Here is a 22307-nt window from a genome sequence, read left to right as displayed (position 1 = left end):
CCCATATTTTTGGCTATTTCTCCCTTGTTTTGTATTTGGTGGCTAAATTTTGTTTTGTTTTTGCTTTTTTGTGTAGTAGATTAGTTGCTTTATTATTTAGAAAACTAAAACTGTAAATAACTGTACCAACTGAGTCGTAGCAGACGATCGAATGTTAAAAAAAGTAAATAAATTTGTGATAAGTTGTTTTTCTTTGTAAGATATTTAAAAAAAAGTCTATGACAACTGTTCTGCAAATGTGCGTTAAAATATCTACAATTCTTCAGCTTTCTGATAAGGTATAACATGATAGGGAATAATTTGAATTCTTTGCCAAAACATCGATGAAGTACTACAAGGTAGTAATAAGAATATCGATATTTAAGCTTCAAATTTAACTTGAGTCAGATAACAAAATAAAACAATCGAAATAGGTAACATGAGGTTTATTATTTATTTTTACAGTACATGTTCCACAAGTCCGCCCCTGTTTCGCACACATACATGCATTCTGTGTCGTAGGCCACTTTTTACCACACCAGTCGTTAAACCTCTTCTTATTTCATTAGCGGCATCAATTATTTTTTGTCTCAAAACATCAATATTTTGTATTGGGTTCGGTTAATTATACACCAAACTTTTCATGTGCCCTCACACATAAAAATCCATAGGGGTCAGGTCTGGACTTCTAGCTGGCCACGATACAGGTCCGCCTCTCCCGATCCACTTATTGGGATAATTAGTGCCCAGTGCGGGCCTGCGGACGGCGAGCAAGGGTAGCTCACCGCCCGAACAGAACCAGACCCGTGCGTGCGGCGCGTAGCGTTCCGCGCGCGCCTCAAAGAGCCATCAGACCACCACAGATAGGGCCCAGTAGGGCTGATGCCTGATCCGGAGCTGCGGACTACCTAGCGGGTTTACCGGGGCTCCGGCTCGAAAAGCAGGAGAAGGAACAGGGTGGTTTTTAGTCAGTAAGAGTCTGACACTCCCTCTCGCCTCGCCCAAGGTGGGAGAAGTAATTGGATGATTTTCTCCACTCAAAAAAAAATCCACTCCCTGACACTCCTTGTGTGTCCATTTGTTATATGACTCAAGTTAAATTTGAAGCTTAAATATCGATATTCTTATTACTACCTTGTAGTACTTCATCGATGTTTTGGCAAAGAATACAAATTATTCCCTATCATGTTATACCTTATCAGAAAGCTGAAGAATTGTAGATATTTTAACGCACATTTGCAGAACAGTTGTCATAGACTTTTTTTTAAATATCCCACAAAGAAAAACAACTTATCACAAATTTATATATTTTTTTTAACATTCGATCGTCTGCTACTACTCTGTTGGTACAGTTATTTACAGTTTTAGTTTTTAAAATAATAAAGCAACTAATCTACTACATAAAAAAGCAAAAACAAAACAAAATTTAGCCACCAAAGACAAAACAAAGGAGAAATAGCCAAAAAAATGGGAAATTTTATCAAAAATGTTAAAATGCCGATAATTTGAAAACGGTTAAGTTTGGGATATGGGGTCCCATGGTCAAATCAGTCAGGAATGATGTAAACTATCACGACTTAAAGGATTTAGGTCGACTTAACCTTTAACCCTGTATACAACGTGTAACAAAAAGGGGGTATACAAATCAATTGCACGGTTTCTAGATAACATAACAAACTATACGGGAAGGGTATTTTAAACTCATGTTTTCATGGTACCAAGTTATGAATTTTTCAAATCGCGAAGGCGCGCGTATCAAAATTTGTTAGAAGGGTCCTAGGCGATCAGATTGCCAGAAGACATGTTTTGTAATATTACCGAGTGATCCCTGTAGTGTTGTGACACGTTTATATGATTTGAAATCAAGAACTATGCAAAACCAACTATTTGGTACTATTTTTTTTTTTAAAACGTATTTTTAGCTGAAACTTTGTGTAGATGTTCTATTCAACCTGTATTCATCAGGGCTTCTTGATGTATATGGGTATTTTGTTACACCCTGTATATGTTACAGCCAAAGTAATAAATCTTGATATTATATATACTGTCTAGCAATTATATATAATGTCTTCTCAATTTAGATAAAGTGATAAATGACACAAAATTAATCACATTAACTAGCAATTTTATATACTATCTTCAAAGACTTGGATAATGTAATAAAACGAACAGCCTGCAAGGAAACACGCAGCATGCAGCTGACAGGGTTTCTGTCACGGCTCCGGCACTGCGGGCCCCCGGCGGCCCCACGCGTGCTAATCGTCGCAGACGGCTTCCGCTCACCACCGCAGCTTCGGCTTGTTGGCCGGCTTCAGCCACGGTGGCTCGTTAGCAGCCGCTTGCTCCTCAGCCCGCGGGCCGCCTCGCTCCTACGCGCCTACGCGATTTTATATTACACTCTAGGAGTAGGACAAACAAGACTACGTGGAGTCGCTTTTGTAGCAATTCAGTCCTGCCACTAACTTCTGTTGCACAGCATATTAATTTCTTAACCAACATTATTATTTAATTGTTACAGAAACTATAGCAAATTAAGTATATAGTTTGATATAGTTTGATGATATAATATAGTTTGATCAGAATTATGTATAGGGCACTACAAGTTCACCACCACCATTTCCTACATAAGTCATTAGGCCTACTAACGTTTTACGAATCGTAGTATATTGTCGACCTTTTGTTATTTCAACATTGAATTGGAAATATACAAAAAATAAACCCTATGTCCCTCATCAAGACGAGTCACACGTGAGCTTTGGACAACCGTCGCGGAGCGGCGCGGCGTCGATTGCTTACAGTGGTCGCTCTAAGGACCCGACATGAATGAGTCCGCTCGTCAGTATCTCAATGGCACACCATCACATTGTACCGGAGCACGCGGCCAGCGCGCCCCGCCGCCGACACGCAGCTTGCGGAGTAGCGAGCGATCTTGAACCTCTCCGTAGACCGTAGTAGCTAGACAATTCGTAGCCACACTCGTAGCAGTCCGGTGTTTTCGTAGCGTCGTAGGTAACTCGTAGCGCTGTCGTAGTACTACTGATAGCTAAGAGGGTGGAATTTTTATTGAACGTCCTAGTGACAATAAATATAGGTCACGTACTCCAGCACTAGCTAGTACTTGGTAGGACGTAACCCTTCAGCTCGTACGGATGAAGCAATGGCAACCGTCACGCCAAACACGATTACAATGACTGACACCCGCGATAACACATTCTCCTATACACGCTTAGTGTTGCAGTGTCCTCGCACCTTTACTTCCAGTGGCCGCGCGGGTCGCGAACATGATACAATGTCACTTGGCTAGCAGACACACATTATATTACGGGTGGATACGTTTTATATAAAGGTTTGGATTTACAACTGATGCTCCACATGGAGAGGAGTGGAAGGAGGGTAGGGAGCCATTGCCGTGCAGTGGGACGACCATGGCTGAAATAAAATAAGAATATATTTGATAATATGTGTTTAAAATAGGCCAGGGCCATCGGACCGGCTCCGGTTAGTATAGTAATATATGTGTATTACTTCTCCTCTAGTATTTAGACCAACTCGGCAACTTCTCGCCATTGTGGGCCATCGTAAATGTGGCAAAGGGTTTAATTTAAATACATAGATATCAATTAAATCAGAAAGACAGAGGTCATTTGGAATACTAGTGTGGCGGCTGTAACGGCAATGTGAGCGGGAACGTGAGATCTTGTTTGGCGGTCTTCCTCTTCTGGAAGTTCTCCAAGTCTGCGAAGTCCTTCTCGATACCGGTAGGGGTCGCAGCGGTCGCGGCCGTGGAGTCGGCCAGGTCGGCCGGGGCGGCGCGCCGGCCGCTCACGATGTCCAGCAGCGGCATCAGGTAGGCATCCTCGCCGGCCGGCTGGCGGGCCGCCGTCGGTGGCGGACTCGTGGCGACCGCGGCCGTGAGAGTGGGTGGCTCGGGCTCCACCGTCTCGCCCGACAGCTTGATGTAGTTGTAGTGGCGGCGCAGCTTGTCTTCCCCGCTGGAGCGCAGCTGTTGGCTAGTGTCCAGGATGTGGTCCATGATGTGGTAAGGGTTGTTGAGGATGACGTCCCGGCGCAGCGGCGCAGGCGCGGCGGCTCGCCAGCGCCGGCAGCGCGCGCTCTCGCGCAGCATGTGCTCGGCGCGCGCCGCGCTGATGTTGTTGGCGACTCGCGCGTTGAACAACAATCTGTCGCCTGAAACAATAATGCATGCTGCGTGCCACGCCCACTATGCCAACGCCACAGTACTCGCGCCGGGACACGTGACGTTGACATAGTGAGAGCGGCGCGCGGCGGGAGCTCGCGGCCTGCGTACCTGTGGAAGTAGCCCGCGGCCGGCGCCTGGCTGCCGGCTGCAGCGGGCCGCGCCCCCAGCCGCGCCCCCAGCCGCGCCCCCAGCCACACCGCCGCCATGATCTGAAACATGCTCCGCTGCAGCGCTCCGCGGTCCGCGCGTCGGCGACCCGACCCTGAGTGGTCACCGGCCGGTCTCATCGCGCGACCATTACACAGTAGACAGAGAATAAAGTTGATACAGAATGAAATACTATACATATTAGGTACATTGTTAGAAGCATAGACAAAAGAAAACAAACATCATCGTGTGGCGGGAATGCTTAACCTGTGGTTCGACAGATTGGAAACGATATGGCGGGAAGCCGGGAGTTATTGAGATTGTGTCATTTGCCTAATGTTGGACTGTTGGGGTGTTCCATTAACTACGACCAGTTATATCTCTTGTATATGTCGGGATCGAGGGTAGAATTGAAACACAGGCGTCCACCCTCGGCGCTCGACGGAGTCAAGGATTCATCGGCTGAGCGGCGTGTCGATCACTTCTCGTGCAGCAGCCGACCAGTGCGGTCGAATATTGAACCGTCGTGTGTTTCAACTGTATACCTAGTCTGTAACCTGTTAGTTTGATATTGTAACAGTTAATTATCTTTCATGTACTTTGTAACCATGTTTGCACTTTGAGAGTGACTGAGACCTCTGAGTTTGTTTCGGCATTTCTTCTCAGAGTAGTCGGTAGGAAATGCCGGCCCCATCAGTAGCTTAAGTAAAGTAACAGTGCAATGTACAGAATTAAACAATAGTTCCATATCGAAGACTTTATTATTTTACTGCTACCTTCGTCATAACGCCCACAAGTATTCCTGACATGAGTAGTGAGATTCTCCTTTCACCGACATATCGAAAGTGAGAGATCTCCTATCTCCGACATCAGAAGTGAGATGGACCCGGACGATTGAAGATGTTGAAATCATCGGAGCTGATTCATCGAGAACTACTTGCATTCGACCCCAACAAAGAAGACTGCGATGCAAGGCTCAGCTTGGAGTGCATTCAAATCCAACCCCAGCACAGCACATCGTCATCTGGTACACGAGCAACGGTGACAGCGGCAGCGGACCAGGGGACGCGGCAACGACAGTGGACCAGGGGACGCGGCGACGACAGTGGACCAGGGGACGCGGCGACGGCAGCGGACCAGGGGACGCGGCGACGGTAGCGGACCAGGGAACGCGGCGACGGCAGCAGACCTGGGGACGCGGCGACAGCGGCAGCGGACCAGGGCGCGCGGTGGCAGCGGCAGCAGGCCAGGTGACGCAGCGTAAGCGCGGCGTATGGTGAGAAGCGTATTGATGTCTGCAGTTGGACACTGCATCATCGGGAATATTCAGGTGACCTTGTTCCTTTTATTATGATTCTGATACCAAATACTTTATTGGATGAAAATGAGTCAGCGTTTCCTGTTTAGGATTGTTGATTTTGCGATCAGAAGTATTATTTTACTTTTGTCGGGTAGTCATAATAAAAACTAAGTCGTGATGTTTTAGATCCGAGATTATGAAAATTCATTAGAATGACATCTGATTATGTTGTTTCGGGTTGTGTATTGTTAGGATACGTGATATCTCAAATAATCTTTGATTTTGTTTAGTTGGGAATTCGATTTCCACAACGTTGAGGTAGATTTAAATAATTATGCGCCTGCGATCTATCGTCGTACAGAACATTGAGAAAGATAGTTTTTAATAAAGCAGGGTCAACAGTTGCTAAGTTGCTATTCGTGATTGAAGTTAGATGCGAAACGTCTTCTAAAGTCCTGAGCAAACTGATGATTGGTTTACCGTGATCTAATTTTTGGGATTAGTGTGTTATATTTAGTCTTAATTGTAGGTAGTAAGTCTAGGGAACAAAGATTCTGATTTATTTTACTGCACCGTGAATGCATTACAGTGACAGAGGCTCGAGTCTATAACATGAAACTACAGTCGTAGCTGACTTGGGAGTCCTTGCGAGTGACTATCATGTGGTAACCGCAAAACATTCGATGTTGATTACTAATAATTTAATTTAATTTTGATTGAGGGTACCTAGACATGAGAAATGTTTCCATTTTAGTTTACATTTTAGTACGTAGATAATGTTAGACGTCTAGTCCAGATGTAATCGATCAAGTCGAGTTTTGCCAAGTAAAGAAAACCGCGGAGTTACGAGATAACTCAGTATTTCAATTTCATAGTGCGTCTATATTTTATAGTGACGGTACGATGATATTAAACATTTCATGTTTTGAGAATTGATTTCATAGTAAGAACATGGATTACTTTAATTCTGTATGCAAGATGTAGGTACATTGAAAATTATTTTAAAAGGTGTTACCGACATTTGTTACCTTTTTACCATTATGAGTATTGTAGTTGTAGCTGTGGGTAACTGGTTGTTTAAGCGCTGGTTCGGCATTTTATTTTGACTGTGCATCTAAATTGAATAGTTTTGAATAGTTACAGTACAGTTCTGACGAATAAGGATGAGGAGGATATCTGATCACCAGGTTCCTCGAGAATTTTGTGAAATGTAAGTGGTAGAATTTCCTATACACATCGTTACTACTTGTACTCAACACTCATCATTCACACTCATGCCCTTAACACTCGACACTGTGGACCGCACCGCATGAGTAACATGTGGCGCTGGGTCTGGCACAATGGACCGCGCTCATGAGGAGCATGAGGCGATGGTCAGTGTACACACCGGACCGCACTCATGAGGAACATGAGGCGATGGGTCTATGCACGCACTCACACTCGGACCGCACACATGAGAACCGTGTGGTGATGGGTCTGCACAAACTCGCATTGAGACCGCACCCGTGAGGAACATGGCTGTTGGGTCTTTACTCACAAGTACATACTCACACTTACATCATGTACACACACTCACGTACACGTAGGTACTTAGAAAAATATGCCGACGAATCAAAGTTCAACTGACATAATTCAGATAAAGTAGTTCAAATAGCAGATACCTTAGAGGGTAGATTATTAGAGTAGTTGAAGGTAGTAGAACCTGTGTTTGATTATAGTTAAAAAGATGTTTGTTAATGAGGGTTTCAGTGGAAACCATGTAGTCTAGGAGAGACTCGGTATTCCCATGTGGGGTTTACGCGAGAGAAAATGACTAACTGTGTGTTACTGAACTGTGCGTAGCCGTGATCACTTGTAAAGCTTGAATGCATTAAGTTTCTTGTTAGAATAATTATTTTGTGAGTAACTATGTTTGTGAAATGTCAGTTTTACTGGTTTTGATACTGGAAAGTTGTAGTTAAACAATAATTTTGATATTATTGGTTTGTTTCGATTCATAGTATCGAGTTAAGTCACATTTTTATGAAGAAGTTTTAGAAGGTCACGCATCAGCCGAGATTGGTTTTGATGAAGTTAATGAAGTTCGGTAGAAACTCGGGTAAGGGGACTCTAGAAGCCATTATGTGTTTGTGCTGTCTCTATTCGTTTGTTGTATGTTTGTGTCCGATCACCTCAGTAGCGGTCGCGTATTCGCAACCCGGTCACAAACGGTGTTAATTACCGAAGTAATTGTTGACCTATTGTAGCTGTTAATAGGGTTGAAATTAAACCACTATTTAGGCTCGAACTGCTGGTTCGTATATTTGAACTATTTATTTCAACATGGTCACACGACCTCATTGGATTGACCTGTTTGGTCGCCACACGACGTCAGCGACGACGACTATGACAACAATACGACATATACATCAAAAAAATTGCCTCTTATGTGAATCGATGTAACGAAACCATAGCTCGAATTTAATTGCGGCAACGCCATCTAGTTATGAAATTTGAACTAAAATAAATTAATATAAATAATATGGTTTCGTTACTTCTTGTTAGGATTTGGTCTTCAACATACCGCCCACCAAGGACATTACTGACGGAATGTCCTTTACAAGAATGAACTTAAAACTATGTAAAAGTAAAATTAACATCCTTTACAAAAAATTGAACTTATAAAATGATGTAAAAGTAAAATTGACCTCCATTTCAAGAATTGAACTTAAAATTATATAAACGTAAATTTGACATTCTTTTAAGAATTGAACTTAAAACTATGTAAAATTAAAATTGATATCCTTTTAAGGATTGAACTTAAAGTTATGTAAAATTAAAATTAACATCCTTTTCAAGAATAGAACTTATAAAATTATAATATAAAAGTAAAATTAACATTCTTAAAAGGATTGAACTTAAACTGAACTTAAAATTATGTAAAATCAAAATTGACACTTGTAATCACAAAACAAGTTGTACTAAGTTGATCTCAATCAATCGGTTACTGGTAGAATGCACAGTTTGGAAGTCGGTCGTTTGATTGTGGATGATTTTAAAATTCTACCTAATAACCAACGAACTTGTGGCAAATGTTTTCCACCTACTAGGATGACTATTTAACCACGACAATACAACGGTGGAATCAGTCTAGGCTTTTACTCGTTCTCTAGAAATACCGAGAACATCTGCTGCCTCAATCAATGATCTAGACAACAAAACTGCTCCACACAATTTAAGGCGTGGTATGCTGACCTGCTTGACAGGAGCTACTCTATTTCGTGCTACCAGCAACGAAACGTGTACTCCGTCTACGTCATTTACTACTCGCAAGTAAACAACTGCTGAATACGCGATCTTGGAAGTGTCACTAAAACCATGAAGCTCCAACTTATCCTTAAACTTACTCCGAAGCCATCGAGGAATTCGAACCTTGGTAAGAAGTGTCAACTCTTCACGGTAAGTATTCCATTTTTGTACTAGTTGTTTATTTAATGCTTCATCCCAGCTTACTCCTGCAAGCCATAACCTTTGAGTAAAAGTGTTTGCTAACCCCACACTTGGTGCTAACCAGCCTAGAGGGTAGAACAATCTGGCTATGTCAGATATAACTTTTCTTTTTGTTACAGGTGCGGTCTTCAGCGGAGCAAGATTTGCTGTGTATTGGAAGCTATCATCGTTCCGGTTCCAGGTAAGTCCTAGTATTTTAATTGTACTATCTAGTTTGATCTCGAAATTCTTGTTCTCTTTCTTTATAGGACCTGTTTGTTCTACTTCTTCTTCCGTTTCCTTCATTTGATCTATTATTTTCATAATTTCCTGATTGTTGCTGTTCCATTTTTCACCATCCCTTACTACGGCGTGGTGAGGTAAGTATACCGCTTGATCTTTTTTATCATCGCCTTCTTTTACAGGTCGAAGATGTCCTAACTGTAAGTACTCGTTTATTACTCCTATGTATTTGTCCTTTAAGCATGTGTCTCTACTTAACCTTTTTTCTAATGACTTGAGTCTCATTTCAGCAATGTAACGCGAATCGCCACCCTTGCAAGCAGGATCGTCATCGCGAAATGGTAAGCGTACTATATATCTCCCAGTGTCATATCTTACTATAGTTTTGGTATACAGCTCTTGACACCTTTGCTCCTCAAGATTTAATATTTTCTTTGAACTTTTTTGCTCTTCTATCTCCCAAAATTTTCTTAGAAGATTGTCCTCGTTAAAATGTGCACAATTGACACTTATATTTCTTGAACGATGCTGAATTTCCTTATCGTTTGAACTGGCTAATCCAGAAAGGATCCACCCTAAAGCAGTGTTCTGAGCGATGAGAGTACTAGTTGGACTTTTTACGATGCCTTCCTTAACAATGGAAGCGTAGGCATCGGCTCCCAAAAGAATATCAATTCTGTTGGGAGTATTGAAATTTGGATCTGCGAGAGATAAGCCATACCTATCAATCCAGTCAAAAGAGCTTGTATCCATACTCTTTTCTGGTAAGTATGACGTGATCTTAGATACAACGTAGGCGTTTATTTTTAATTGAAAACTGTCATCTGTCTGAGATTTAATTGTCAAAGTAACCATATACTTTGCTGCGGTTGAACTATTGTTTCCTAGACCAGTAATAACACCACTTCCAAGACTCTTTTTCAGTCTTAGCAATTGCACCGTGGCCTCAGTAATAAAACAAGCCTGAGACCCCTGATCGAGTAGGGCTCGGACGGTCATAAACTGACCCGTCTTGGACTCTGCTTTGATTAGAGCAGTAGCCAACAAACTTGGCTTGGCTTAGCGATTTTGCCAGTAGATAAACAAGCAACAATCTGACTATCGTCAGTTGAATTATTATCGACAGTAGACTTAGTTGCAGTGTCTTGAATTTGGCTATCCTTCCTTGTGTTGGCATCTCTGTTGAAATGTAACAAGGAATGATGCCGTTTTTTACAAATTCTACATGACATTTGCTTCTTGCAATTGAAAATTGTATGGTTACTGCCCAAACAATTAAAGCAGATTTTATTTTTTGCAACAAATTCACGCCTATGATCCACTGATTGTTTCGCGAATTTCTTGCAAAAGCAAAGTTTATGCGACTCAGAGCAATACTCACAAAGTATGCTGAATGTCTTTGTCGCTAACATTGCCTTTGGACTACGAGTATGCGCGTGTGTAATATTACTGCCCTGGTGAACTTTATTTGGCTCTATGAACTCTAACGCACGGAACCGACTTTCTATGAATTTCTTAAATTGATCAAAGGTGGGCAACTCGTTGCTAGAGTCATTAGAAATGCTAAGTTCCCACTGTTTGCGTGTTTCATTATCAAGTTTGAAAGTGACAATATGAATTATTATGACATCCCATGTGGTAACGTCAATTTTTAAGTTTGTTAGAGCACTCAAACAATCAGTTGTTGTATCCAACAACTCTTTCAAACCTGACGCTGATTCTACGAGTAACCGTTTTTGACTGAATAACCTTTTTAGAATACAATTAGTGAGATACTTTTTATTAGCATAACGCCTTTCCAGTTGCAACCAACATTGAGTATAATTTGCATCTGTGATAGGTGTATGCCTAATTAATTGTTCAGCTTCACCAGTAAGATGTCCTTTCAGATAATGAAGCTTTTGTACATTATCTAATGAAGGATTGTTATGCACTAAAGAGGTGAATAAATCATAAAATGTGGTCCATTCACTATATTTCCCCGAAAAGGTAGGAATGGAGATTTTTGGCAGTTTAACCAATGAACTTGTTGAGCTAGACATTTTATTTGATTTGCTACCCTGTTGTACTATAGCTTCCTTGGCCTTTAATTTATTTAAAGCTGATTTCATAGCACATTTATATGTTATGTAGGTATCTTCAGTAGTGTCGTATATATCCACAACCTTTTGACTAACATCTTCTAATTTATATGTTTTATAAAGTTGAGATTTGGTATCTTTGAACAATGACCAATCATTTTCTAATAATTCGAGTCTTGTTTCTATGTACTCAACAGTTAAACGATCTTTAGGACTCTTCTTATAATTAGTCAATGCCTTTGTCATCACACTCTGAAGATCCTTCAAAACATTTATTTGACCTTCCATTTTTACAATCGAAATTTTCTAAGTCTAAAATAAATCTAAATTTTTTCTAAGTCCAAAATAAATCATAAAATTTTACAAGTGTTTTTTGGACTTGAACTCTGGCGGATTTCGGGCATAGGTTCCCCGTTCCCCCGTTTTTATTGAAATTATTCTAAGTCCTAAACTAATATACACAAATTATTCTAAGTCTAAGATTACTACATTAAAATTGTTAAAGTTAAAATTGTCTTTGAAATACAGTTCAATTTAGTTTGGCAAATATTGTTCTATGTTCTAAGGAAATTGTACTCACAGTTTTTCACTTCACTCACTGATCACGGATGGTACAGGTGGCGCCCTCTGCGGCGTCACTTGGAACTTCAGCTGCTTTGATGAACTCTCGAAGAATGGGCTTCGATGATAAAGGTGGCGCCCTCAGCGGCCACTCGATGAACTCCACAGGAACTGAGCTCGTCAACTTGCTTGACGATGCTTCTGCGGGGTGCCCGGTACTCTTGCTGCAGCAATCCACTGCAAGTACTCGAGCGTGTGCCACTGGCACGGTTGAACTCAAAAATTCAGACAGTACTGCGTCTGAACCAGGGTCGACGGACCAGTGTTAAGATCCGGCTCGAAGGACCAATGTTAATTACCGAAGTAATTGTTGACCTAATGTAGCTAATAGGGTTGAAATTAAACCACTATTTAGGCTTGAACTGCTGGTTCGTATATTTGAACTATTTATCTCAACATGGTCACACGACCTCATTGGATTGACCTGTTTGGTCGCCACAAGACGTCAACGACGACGACTATGACAATACGACGACGACGACATTGACGGATTAAAAAATTGCCCTCTTATGTAAATGCTTGTAACGAAACCATAGCTCGAATTTAATTGCGGCAACGCCCTCTAGTTATGAATTTTGAACTAAAATAAATTAATATAAATAATATGGTTTCGTTACTTCTTGTTAGGATTTGGTCTTTAACAAACGGAATCTCCGAGTGTCGCCTCGAGAGTCCGTTCGGTGCGCGGTACGAGTTTGGCTCTGACGGGGGTCGGCGGTTGTCTGTGTTCGGTATGTTTGTGTTCGATCACCTCAGTAGCGGTCACGTATTCGCAACCCGGTCGCAAACGGAATCTCCGAGTGTCGCCTCGAGAGTCCGTTCGGTGCGCGGTACGAGTTTGGCTCTGACGGGGGTCGGCGGTTGTATGTGTTCGTTTTGTGTTCGCCGGCCGGGGCCGGAGCCGGGGCACTGGGTGCATTGCTCGTGGACTCGAGTAAGGGCATGCCAGGGGCCATTGTTGGTAGTTGCGTGGTTACCAGGTGGTGACGCACGGGAGATCCATGTGATGGATGTCAGCAATGTGATTGCTGGTCGGCTTGAGAGCCGGGGCACTAGGTGACTTGCTCGTGGACTCGAGTAAGGGCATGCTAGGGGCCATGTGATGGAAGTCAGCAATGTGATTGCTGGTCGGCTAGAGAGCCGGGGCGCACTAGATGTCTTACTCGGGAGTTTCTAGAGTTGTACTGAGTAGTTTGTAATTTTTATAGAAAAGAACGGCTGTGATGCGTGAACCTAACAGTATGATGCTTTTTTTAATTGTGTGTGGAATGTGGTCAGGAATGACCGAGCTATATGATACTTTGCGTGTAATTTTCTGTCACAGATGAGCTGTCACACGAGGACGTGTGCAAGCAGGATGGCCGTGTCGGGATCGAGGGTAGAATTGAAACACAGGCGTCCACCCTCGGCGCTCGACGGAGTCAAGGATTCATCGGCTGAGCGGCGTGTCGATCACTTCTCGTGCAGCAGCCGACCAGTGCGGTCGAATATTGAACCGTCGTGTGTTTCAACTGTATACCTAGTCTGTAACCTGTTAGTTTGATATTGTAACAGTTAATTATCTTTCATGTACTTTGTAACCATGTTTGCACTTTGAGAGTGACTGAGACCTCTGAGTTTGTTTCGGCATTTCTTCTCAGAGTAGTCGGTAGGAAATGCCGGCCCCATCAGTAGCTTAAGTAAAGTAACAGTGCAATGTACAGAATTAAACAATAGTTCCATATCGAAGACTTTATTATTTTACTGCTACCTTCGTCATAACGCCCACAAGTATTCCTGACATGAGTAGTGAGATTCTCCTTTCACCGACATATCGAAAGTGAGAGATCTCCTATCTCCGACATATACTTCTTTGTTTCTTCGCCTTAAGTATCTAAAGTCCGATGTGGATTAAAAGGAATGAGTTTGTGATATCAAAAGTAAACGTAATGTTACTGTATGTGTTTTCATGTTTATTTAAAATTACAAATATTTTTTATCGGAATTTGTACAAAGAATAATAAAAGTCAATTCACAACTTACTTGAAGAATGCTTCCTCTCATACTGGTCAGGTAGTAGTCTCAGTGCCTGTGTATGTGTGTATCGCACTCCGGAGTAGCTGCGGAAGTACTTCATTAGAACACCTCATGTACACCATGTTAACAACACGCGACGTACGCGCACATTCAGTGCTGTAACTGCGAGGCGACGGCGGCGCGACACGACAGTCGCGAGTCGTCGGAATGCTGCTCATGAATATGAGCGTCTACCGCCCGAGCCCATGAGCACAGCTGGAAACTAGTCGAGTTCCTCATCGAATAGTTACGTTACGTGAGGGAACCGAAAAACATACCAATAAATAAATAAAAAATAAACTAAAATAATGTAACTTAAATATATAGGTATATAAAGTAAATTTATAAAGTATGACTAAAATATGTACTCGTCGGAGTCGTGAGGTAGGGAGCCCCAAATATTGGCAGCATTACCACGTTGGATGGCAACGTTGAAGCCAGCCTTAGGTCCCCAGAAGTGTCAACCATCCTCTTTACAATATCCTTGTAAAGGAGATGTGCGCTTGGACCGCCCGGCCCTAAACTTATAACTTCACCACAACGACAAAATAAATAGAGAAACAAATAAATAAATACTGTAACCTCGAGATTCCTTTAAACAACTATACCCATTTGATTGAAATTCGGCACAACTATGCTTCACTCCCCGAGAACCCCAAGGTACAAGAACACAGACGCGGTACTGAATCGTTTCTGATGCCGTTTCCTATAGCTATAGAGTAGTATAACTCGGAAAAGACTAATTCAAAAACCCAAATGTTACCCCATTCGCGAATGTTTATTGTAATGAGTCAAATAAAGAGACGGTTCGTTTCGGGTCCCGACACTTACTTTGAAACTATTTAATCGATTTAGTTTAGTTTATTTTTAGTTATATTTTTGGTGGAAAGGGAAAGTGAAAATATTTAATTGGTTTTGTAGAAATTATGTCAATACGGTCTTTATATGAATGTTTAAATATTGTTTCCAGGTGGAAAATAAATTACTCCACGAAACAATATGAATTATATAAATGCAGTGTTCAATAAAATATATTTTAAAAGCTAATTCTAAATGATGGTTACTTGTTTTATTTACTTTATTTCAAAGATATAAATTTTATGGGACAGTAACATTTTCGCTGTAGCTGGTACCTAATTAATTTTAAAATGCAATTTTTATTCTTTTTGTCTGGTGAAGCTCCAGCTAGACATATTATAATCAAACGAGGATACCCACTCCACCGCACGGCGCACAGCCGGGACGCAGCGTCTGTACGCGGCCAGCTCCCGGGGACACGGGACGTGCTCACCCTGTGCCTGTATTATTTGCCAAATGTATGGGCGCCGAGTACACGGTACGTCAGGGCCGCGCGACTTATCACAACGTGCTACACTTATAATACTTGTTGTGTGTAGCTATAAAACTTTATCGCGTTTTTACGATTACTGTTTATAGAGCGATGTCGCGGTGCATTTATACTTGACTAGCTAGTCGCTTGTGTCTGCAACTTCGGTCGCGTACAGCATCGACTTAACGCAGATGATTTCATTCTATTCCGTCCGTTAGTTCCGGAGATAGAATGTGCAAACGGACACCGAGCGCAGTGGGAACTATCACAACAGTGTCTTCTGATTTATTTTGTTGCGGGGCACAGACAATGATTCGTCCCAGAGACGCGCCGGACTTCAGTGTTCCGGTGTTTTCCTGGTTGTGTCTACTGTAGATCCTGGCTTACAGGAGTTGTAGCGGTTTTGGAAGGTTGTGGCACAAATACATTTACTTTTACCAACTTATAGAAAAGATTTTCAAAAATATTATTCAAGAGTTTAATTTTTTGTTCAAGAGTTTATACTTCTGAAAGGGTCTCATTTCCACGTCCAAGTCAGGATATGATGATGGAATCCCACGGAAAACAACAGGAACTTTCGGTAATTGGAGAAGCGAGTAATGCATAAAAATAAGTATGTTTAGATTTCATAATCTTTATAGACATTAATAAAGATTTTGAAACACTAAAATTTGATGAGGGTGTGAAATGGATCTGATGATGTAACCAACAGACAGGCGAGAGAACTCCTCAGCGGTTAACAGTAACTACCTTGTGTCTTGAATAATTTTGTCGATGAGCACTTTACATGCAGACGGAGTGGTACTACCATTGAGGGCCTGATGATGGAAAAGCCTAATTGTTAAAGGAACTCCTCAACGGTTTACAGAAACTACCTTGTGATTGAACTTGTATAATTTGTATTGATACCTTTTTTATGTCTGTCTGTTTGTCAGTTCCGTTAGGTTAGGTAAACTGGACAGGACGGCCAAAATCTCGCCATTCTACGCAAACCGCCAAAGGATTTTTTTTTTTGTTATTGGCCCAGATCATTTCAGTGAAAACCCAGATTTTCACCAAACTTTGGCAGAATTCGGCAAATATCCAAATTGTACTCCGATACTCAATGAATTAAAATGATTTAAAGTCGTAGGTCAACAATTGAATATTCTATTGAATATACAATGTGATAGGGGCGAGACTTCTAACCCGTTAAGGCTGAATACTACATCTAATTTTAACGACAAAAGTCCTGGGTCGAAGGGTCGAATCCCCTCCCCCTAAAAATTATGGCCATTTTAATATTTTTTTTACTTTTTTATATCAAAGGTTGTATGCGTCGTAGAAACAAAAAAAAGACGACAAACGGTAGCTAATAACCTTGGCTAACTAATTCATTACTTTTTTCATATGTTTGATAATGTTTTGGTGAGAAAAAAAATAATTTGTGAATTATTCTTACCGAAAAAATCACTATTTTCCTATATTTTCAATTAGGGGTTCAACCCCCATATTATTTTTTGTCGATAAAATTAGATGTAGTACTCAGCCTTAACGGGTTAGAAGTCCCACGCCTATCACATTGTATATAAGCGAATATTTATAGTAAAGTAGTGTTTAGGCATTGAAAATAAAGAGGGGGTTTGGATGTATTTACAAGCAAGGAGGCCATCGTCGTCCATTGGGCGGACGAGCTAGCCGCTGCTGCCTTTGGCAGACATACGCTGGACGCCATCGGGCCAGTCCTTCAATCTTGCCTTAATCGGCCGTTTGGTTTTCTCCCCTTCCGCCTGGTACGGGTGATGACAGGCCATGGCTCATACTACACCGCATCGGGCGGGAGGAGAACTGCATTGTGGCGCGACAGCGGACACGGTGCGACAGATCAGGTTTGGGTTAGGTTAGGTTTGGGTCAGGTTAGGTTTGGGTCAGGTTAGGTTTGGGTCAGGTTAGGTTTGGGTCAGGTTAGGTTTGGGTCAGGTTAGGTTTGGGTCAGGTTAGGTTTGGGTCAGGTTAGGTTTGGGTCAGGTTAGGTTTGGGTCAGGTTAGGTTTGGGTCAGGTTAGGTTTGGGTCAGGTTAGGTTTGGGTCAGGTTAGGTTTGGGTCAGGTTAGGTTTGGGTCAGGTTAGGTTTGGGTCAGGTTAGGTTTGGGTCAGGTTAGGTTTGGGTCAGGTTAGGTTTGGGTCAGGTTAGGTTTGGGTCAGGTTAGGTTTGGGTCAGGTTAGGTTTGGGTCAGGTTAGGTTTGGGTCAGGTTAGGTTTGGGTCAGGTTAGGTTTGGGTCAGGTTAGTTTAGGTTAGGTTAGGTTAGGTTAGGTTAGGTTAGGTTAGGTTAGGTTAGGTTAGGTTAGGTTAGGTTAGGTTAGGTTAGGTTAGGTTAGGTTAGGTTAGGTTAGGTTAGGTTAGGTTAGGTTAGGTTAGGTTAGGTTAGGTTAGGTTAGGTTAGGTTAGGTTAGGTTAGGTTAGGTTAGGTTAGGTTAGGTTAGGTTAGGTTAGGTTAGGTTAGGTTAGGTTAGGTTAGGTTAGGTTAGGTTAGGTTAGGTTAGGTTAGGTTAGGTTAGGTTAGGTTAGGTTAGGTTAGGTTAGGTTAGGTTAGGTTAGGTTAGGTTAGGTTAGGTTAGGTTAGGTTAGGTTAGGTTAGGTTAGGTTAGGTTAGGTTAGGTTAGGTTAGGTTAGGTTAGGTTAGGTTAGGTTAGGTTAGGTTAGGTTAGGTTAGGTTAGGTTAGGTTAGGTTAGGTTAGGTTAGGTTAGGTTAGGTTAGGTTAGGTTAGGTTAGGTTAGGTTAGGTTAGGTTAGGTTAGGTTAGGTTAGGTTAGGTTAGGTTAGGTTAGGTTAGGTTAGGTTAGGTTAGGTTAGGTTAGGTTAGGTTAGGTTAGGTTAGGTTAGGTTAGGTTAGGTTAGGTTAGGTTAGGTTAGGTTAGGTTAGGTTAGGTTAGGTTAGGTTAGGTTAGGTTAGGTTAGGTTAGGTTAGGTTAGGTTAGGTTAGGTTAGGTTAGGTTAGGTTAGGTTAGGTTAGGTTAGGTTAGGTTAGGTTAGGTTAGGTTAGGTTAGGTTAGGTTAGGTTAGGTTAGGTTAGGTTAGGTTAGGTTAGGTTAGGTTAGGTTAGGTTAGGTTAGGTTAGGTTAGGTTAGGTTAGGTTAGGTTAGGTTAGGTTAGGTTAGGTTAGGTTAGGTTAGGTTAGGTTAGGTTAGGTTAGGTTAGGTTAGGTTAGGTTAGGTTAGGTTAGGTTAGGTTAGGTTAGGTTAGGTTAGGTTAGGTTAGGTTAGGTTAGGTTAGGTTAGGTTAGGTTAGGTTAGGTTAGGTTAGGTTAGGTTAGGTTAGGTTAGGTTAGGTTAGGTTAGGTTAGGTTAGGTTAGGTTAGGTTAGGTTAGGTTAGGTTAGGTTAGGTTAGGTTAGGTTAGGTTAGGTTAGGTTAGGTTAGGTTAGGTTAGGTTAGGTTAGGTTAGGTTAGGTTAGGTTAGGTTAGGTTAGGTTAGGTTAGGTTAGGTTAGGTTAGGTTAGGTTAGGTTAGGTTAGGTTAGGTTAGGTTAGGTTAGGTTAGGTTAGGTTAGGTTAGGTTAGGTTAGGTTAGGTTAGGTTAGGTTAGGTTAGGTTAGGTTAGGTTAGGTTAGGTTAGGTTAGGTTAGGTTAGGTTAGGTTAGGTTAGGTTAGGTTAGGTTAGGTTAGGTTAGGTTAGGTTAGGTTAGGTTAGGTTAGGTTAGGTTAGGTTAGGTTAGGTTAGGTTAGGTTAGGTTAGGTTAGGTTAGGTTAGGTTAGGTTAGGTTAGGTTAGGTTAGGTTAGGTTAGGTTAGGTTAGGTTAGGTTAGGTTAGGTTAGGTTAGGTTAGGTTAGGTTAGGTTAGGTTAGGTTAGGTTAGGTTAGGTTAGGTTAGGTTAGGTTAGGTTAGGTTAGGTTAGGTTAGGTTAGGTTAGGTTAGGTTAGGTTAGGTTAGGTTAGGTTAGGTTAGGTTAGGTTAGGTTAGGTTAGGTTAGGTTAGGTTAGGTTAGGTTAGGTTAGGTTAGGTTAGGTTAGGTTAGGTTAGGTTAGGTTAGGTTAGGTTAGGTTAGGTTAGGTTAGGTTAGGTTAGGTTAGGTTAGGTTAGGTTAGGTTAGGTTAGGTTAGGTTAGGTTAGGTTAGGTTAGGTTAGGTTAGGTTAGGTTAGGTTAGGTTAGGTTAGGTTAGGTTAGGTTAGGTTAGGTTAGGTTAGGTTAGGTTAGGTTAGGTTAGGTTAGGTTAGGTTAGGTTAGGTTAGGTTAGGTTAGGTTAGGTTAGGTTAGGTTAGGTTAGGTTAGGTTAGGTTAGGTTAGGTTAGGTTAGGTTAGGTTAGGTTAGGTTAGGTTAGGTTAGGTTAGGTTAGGTTAGGTTAGGTTAGGTTAGGTTAGGTTAGGTTAGGTTAGGTTAGGTTAGGTTAGGTTAGGTTAGGTTAGGTTAGGTTAGGTTAGGTTAGGTTAGGTTAGGTTAGGTTAGGTTAGGTTAGGTTAGGTTAGGTTAGGTTAGGTTAGGTTAGGTTAGGTTAGGTTAGGTTAGGTTAGGTTAGGTTAGGTTAGGTTAGGTTAGGTTAGGTTAGGTTAGGTTAGGTTAGGTTAGGTTAGGTTAGGTTAGGTTAGGTTAGGTTAGGTTAGGTTAGGTTAGGTTAGGTTAGGTTAGGTTAGGTTAGGTTAGGTTAGGTTAGGTTAGGTTAGGTTAGGTTAGGTTAGGTTAGGTTAGGTTAGGTTAGGTTAGGTTAGGTTAGGTTAGGTTAGGTTAGGTTAGGTTAGGTTAGGTTAGGTTAGGTTAGGTTAGGTTAGGTTAGGTTAGGTTAGGTTAGGTTAGGTTAGGTTAGGTTAGGTTAGGTTAGGTTAGGTTAGGTTAGGTTAGGTTAGGTTAGGTTAGGTTAGGTTAGGTTAGGTTAGGTTAGGTTAGGTTAGGTTAGGTTAGGTTAGGTTAGGTTAGGTTAGGTTAGGTTAGGTTAGGTTAGGTTAGGTTAGGTTAGGTTAGGTTAGGTTAGGTTAGGTTAGGTTAGGTTAGGTTAGGTTAGGTTAGGTTAGGTTAGGTTAGGTTAGGTTAGGTTAGGTTAGGTTAGGTTAGGTTAGGTTAGGTTAGGTTAGGTTAGGTTAGGTTAGGTTAGGTTAGGTTAGGTTAGGTTAGGTTAGGTTAGGTTAGGTTAGGTTAGGTTAGGTTAGGTTAGGTTAGGTTAGGTTAGGTTAGGTTAGGTTAGGTTAGGTTAGGTTAGGTTAGGTTAGGTTAGGTTAGGTTAGGTTAGGTTAGGTTAGGTTAGGTTAGGTTAGGTTAGGTTAGGTTAGGTTAGGTTAGGTTAGGTTAGGTTAGGTTAGGTTAGGTTAGGTTAGGTTAGGTTAGGTTAGGTTAGGTTAGGTTAGGTTAGGTTAGGTTAGGTTAGGTTAGGTTAGGTTAGGTTAGGTTAGGTTAGGTTAGGTTAGGTTAGGTTAGGTTAGGTTAGGTTAGGTTAGGTTAGGTTAGGTTAGGTTAGGTTAGGTTAGGTTAGGTTAGGTTAGGTTAGGTTAGGTTAGGTTAGGTTAGGTTAGGTTAGGTTAGGTTAGGTTAGGTTAGGTTAGGTTAGGTTAGGTTAGGTTAGGTTAGGTTAGGTTAGGTTAGGTTAGGTTAGGTTAGGTTAGGTTAGGTTAGGTTAGGTTAGGTTAGGTTAGGTTAGGTTAGGTTAGGTTAGGTTAGGTTAGGTTAGGTTAGGTTAGGTTAGGTTAGGTTAGGTTAGGTTAGGTTAGGTTAGGTTAGGTTAGGTTAGGTTAGGTTAGGTTAGGTTAGGTTAGGTTAGGTTAGGTTAGGTTAGGTTAGGTTAGGTTAGGTTAGGTTAGGTTAGGTTAGGTTAGGTTAGGTTAGGTTAGGTTAGGTTAGGTTAGGTTAGGTTAGGTTAGGTTAGGTTAGGTTAGGTTAGGTTAGGTTAGGTTAGGTTAGGTTAGGTTAGGTTAGGTTAGGTTAGGTTAGGTTAGGTTAGGTTAGGTTAGGTTAGGTTAGGTTAGGTTAGGTTAGGTTAGGTTAGGTTAGGTTAGGTTAGGTTAGGTTAGGTTAGGTTAGGTTAGGTTAGGTTAGGTTAGGTTAGGTTAGGTTAGGTTAGGTTAGGTTAGGTTAGGTTAGGTTAGGTTAGGTTAGGTTAGGTTAGGTTAGGTTAGGTTAGGTTAGGTTAGGTTAGGTTAGGTTAGGTTAGGTTAGGTTAGGTTAGGTTAGGTTAGGTTAGGTTAGGTTAGGTTAGGTTAGGTTAGGTTAGGTTAGGTTAGGTTAGGTTAGGTTAGGTTAGGTTAGGTTAGGTTAGGTTAGGTTAGGTTAGGTTAGGTTAGGTTAGGTTAGGTTAGGTTAGGTTAGGTTAGGTTAGGTTAGGTTAGGTTAGGTTAGGTTAGGTTAGGTTAGGTTAGGTTAGGTTAGGTTAGGTTAGGTTAGGTTAGGTTAGGTTAGGTTAGGTTAGGTTAGGTTAGGTTAGGTTAGGTTAGGTTAGGTTAGGTTAGGTTAGGTTAGGTTAGGTTAGGTTAGGTTAGGTTAGGTTAGGTTAGGTTAGGTTAGGTTAGGTTAGGTTAGGTTAGGTTAGGTTAGGTTAGGTTAGGTTAGGTTAGGTTAGGTTAGGTTAGGTTAGGTTAGGTTAGGTTAGGTTAGGTTAGGTTAGGTTAGGTTAGGTTAGGTTAGGTTAGGTTAGGTTAGGTTAGGTTAGGTTAGGTTAGGTTAGGTTAGGTTAGGTTAGGTTAGGTTAGGTTAGGTTAGGTTAGGTTAGGTTAGGTTAGGTTAGGTTAGGTTAGGTTAGGTTAGGTTAGGTTAGGTTAGGTTAGGTTAGGTTAGGTTAGGTTAGGTTAGGTTAGGTTAGGTTAGGTTAGGTTAGGTTAGGTTAGGTTAGGTTAGGTTAGGTTAGGTTAGGTTAGGTTAGGTTAGGTTAGGTTAGGTTAGGTTAGGTTAGGTTAGGTTAGGTTAGGTTAGGTTAGGTTAGGTTA

The 22307-nt window shown here is 41.5% G+C and overlaps 1 protein-coding gene and 1 long non-coding RNA gene across 4 annotated transcripts; both read right to left on the bottom strand.

The window, feature by feature from the left end:
- Nucleotides 1-2821: 2821 nt before the first annotated feature.
- Nucleotides 2822-15487, bottom strand: LOC126912437 (uncharacterized). 3 transcript variants are annotated; one of them, XM_050704559.1, is made up of 4 exons: nt 15310-15487; nt 14063-14139; nt 4289-4389; nt 2822-4160 (listed from the first exon to the last, which is right to left on the bottom strand). In XM_050704559.1, exons 2-4 carry the CDS (start codon nt 14081-14083, stop codon nt 3632-3634), a joined length of 651 nt encoding a protein of 216 aa, XP_050560516.1. In that variant the 5' UTR covers nt 14084-14139; nt 15310-15487; the 3' UTR covers nt 2822-3631. The 3 variants fall into 3 exon arrangements, with proteins under 3 accessions (XP_050560516.1, XP_050560515.1, XP_050560513.1); XM_050704558.1 differs by having other exon boundaries at nt 14063-14318; nt 15314-15487; XM_050704556.1 differs by having other exon boundaries at nt 2823-4160; nt 15314-15487.
- On the bottom strand, nt 5070-13033 carry LOC126912447 (uncharacterized). Its single transcript, XR_007707167.1, has 2 exons — nt 12792-13033; nt 5070-7798 (listed from the first exon to the last, which is right to left on the bottom strand). It is a non-coding gene; the product is annotated as an uncharacterized LOC126912447 (long non-coding RNA).
- Nucleotides 15488-22307: the final 6820 nt, after the last annotated feature.

The sequence above is a fragment of the Spodoptera frugiperda genome, chromosome 25 (genome assembly GCF_023101765.2).
Source record: "Spodoptera frugiperda isolate SF20-4 chromosome 25, AGI-APGP_CSIRO_Sfru_2.0, whole genome shotgun sequence".
Classification (NCBI taxonomy): domain Eukaryota; kingdom Metazoa; phylum Arthropoda; class Insecta; order Lepidoptera; family Noctuidae; genus Spodoptera; species Spodoptera frugiperda.
Note: the sequence above shows the minus strand (reverse complement) of the source record. Positions and strands in the feature narration are given on the sequence as shown.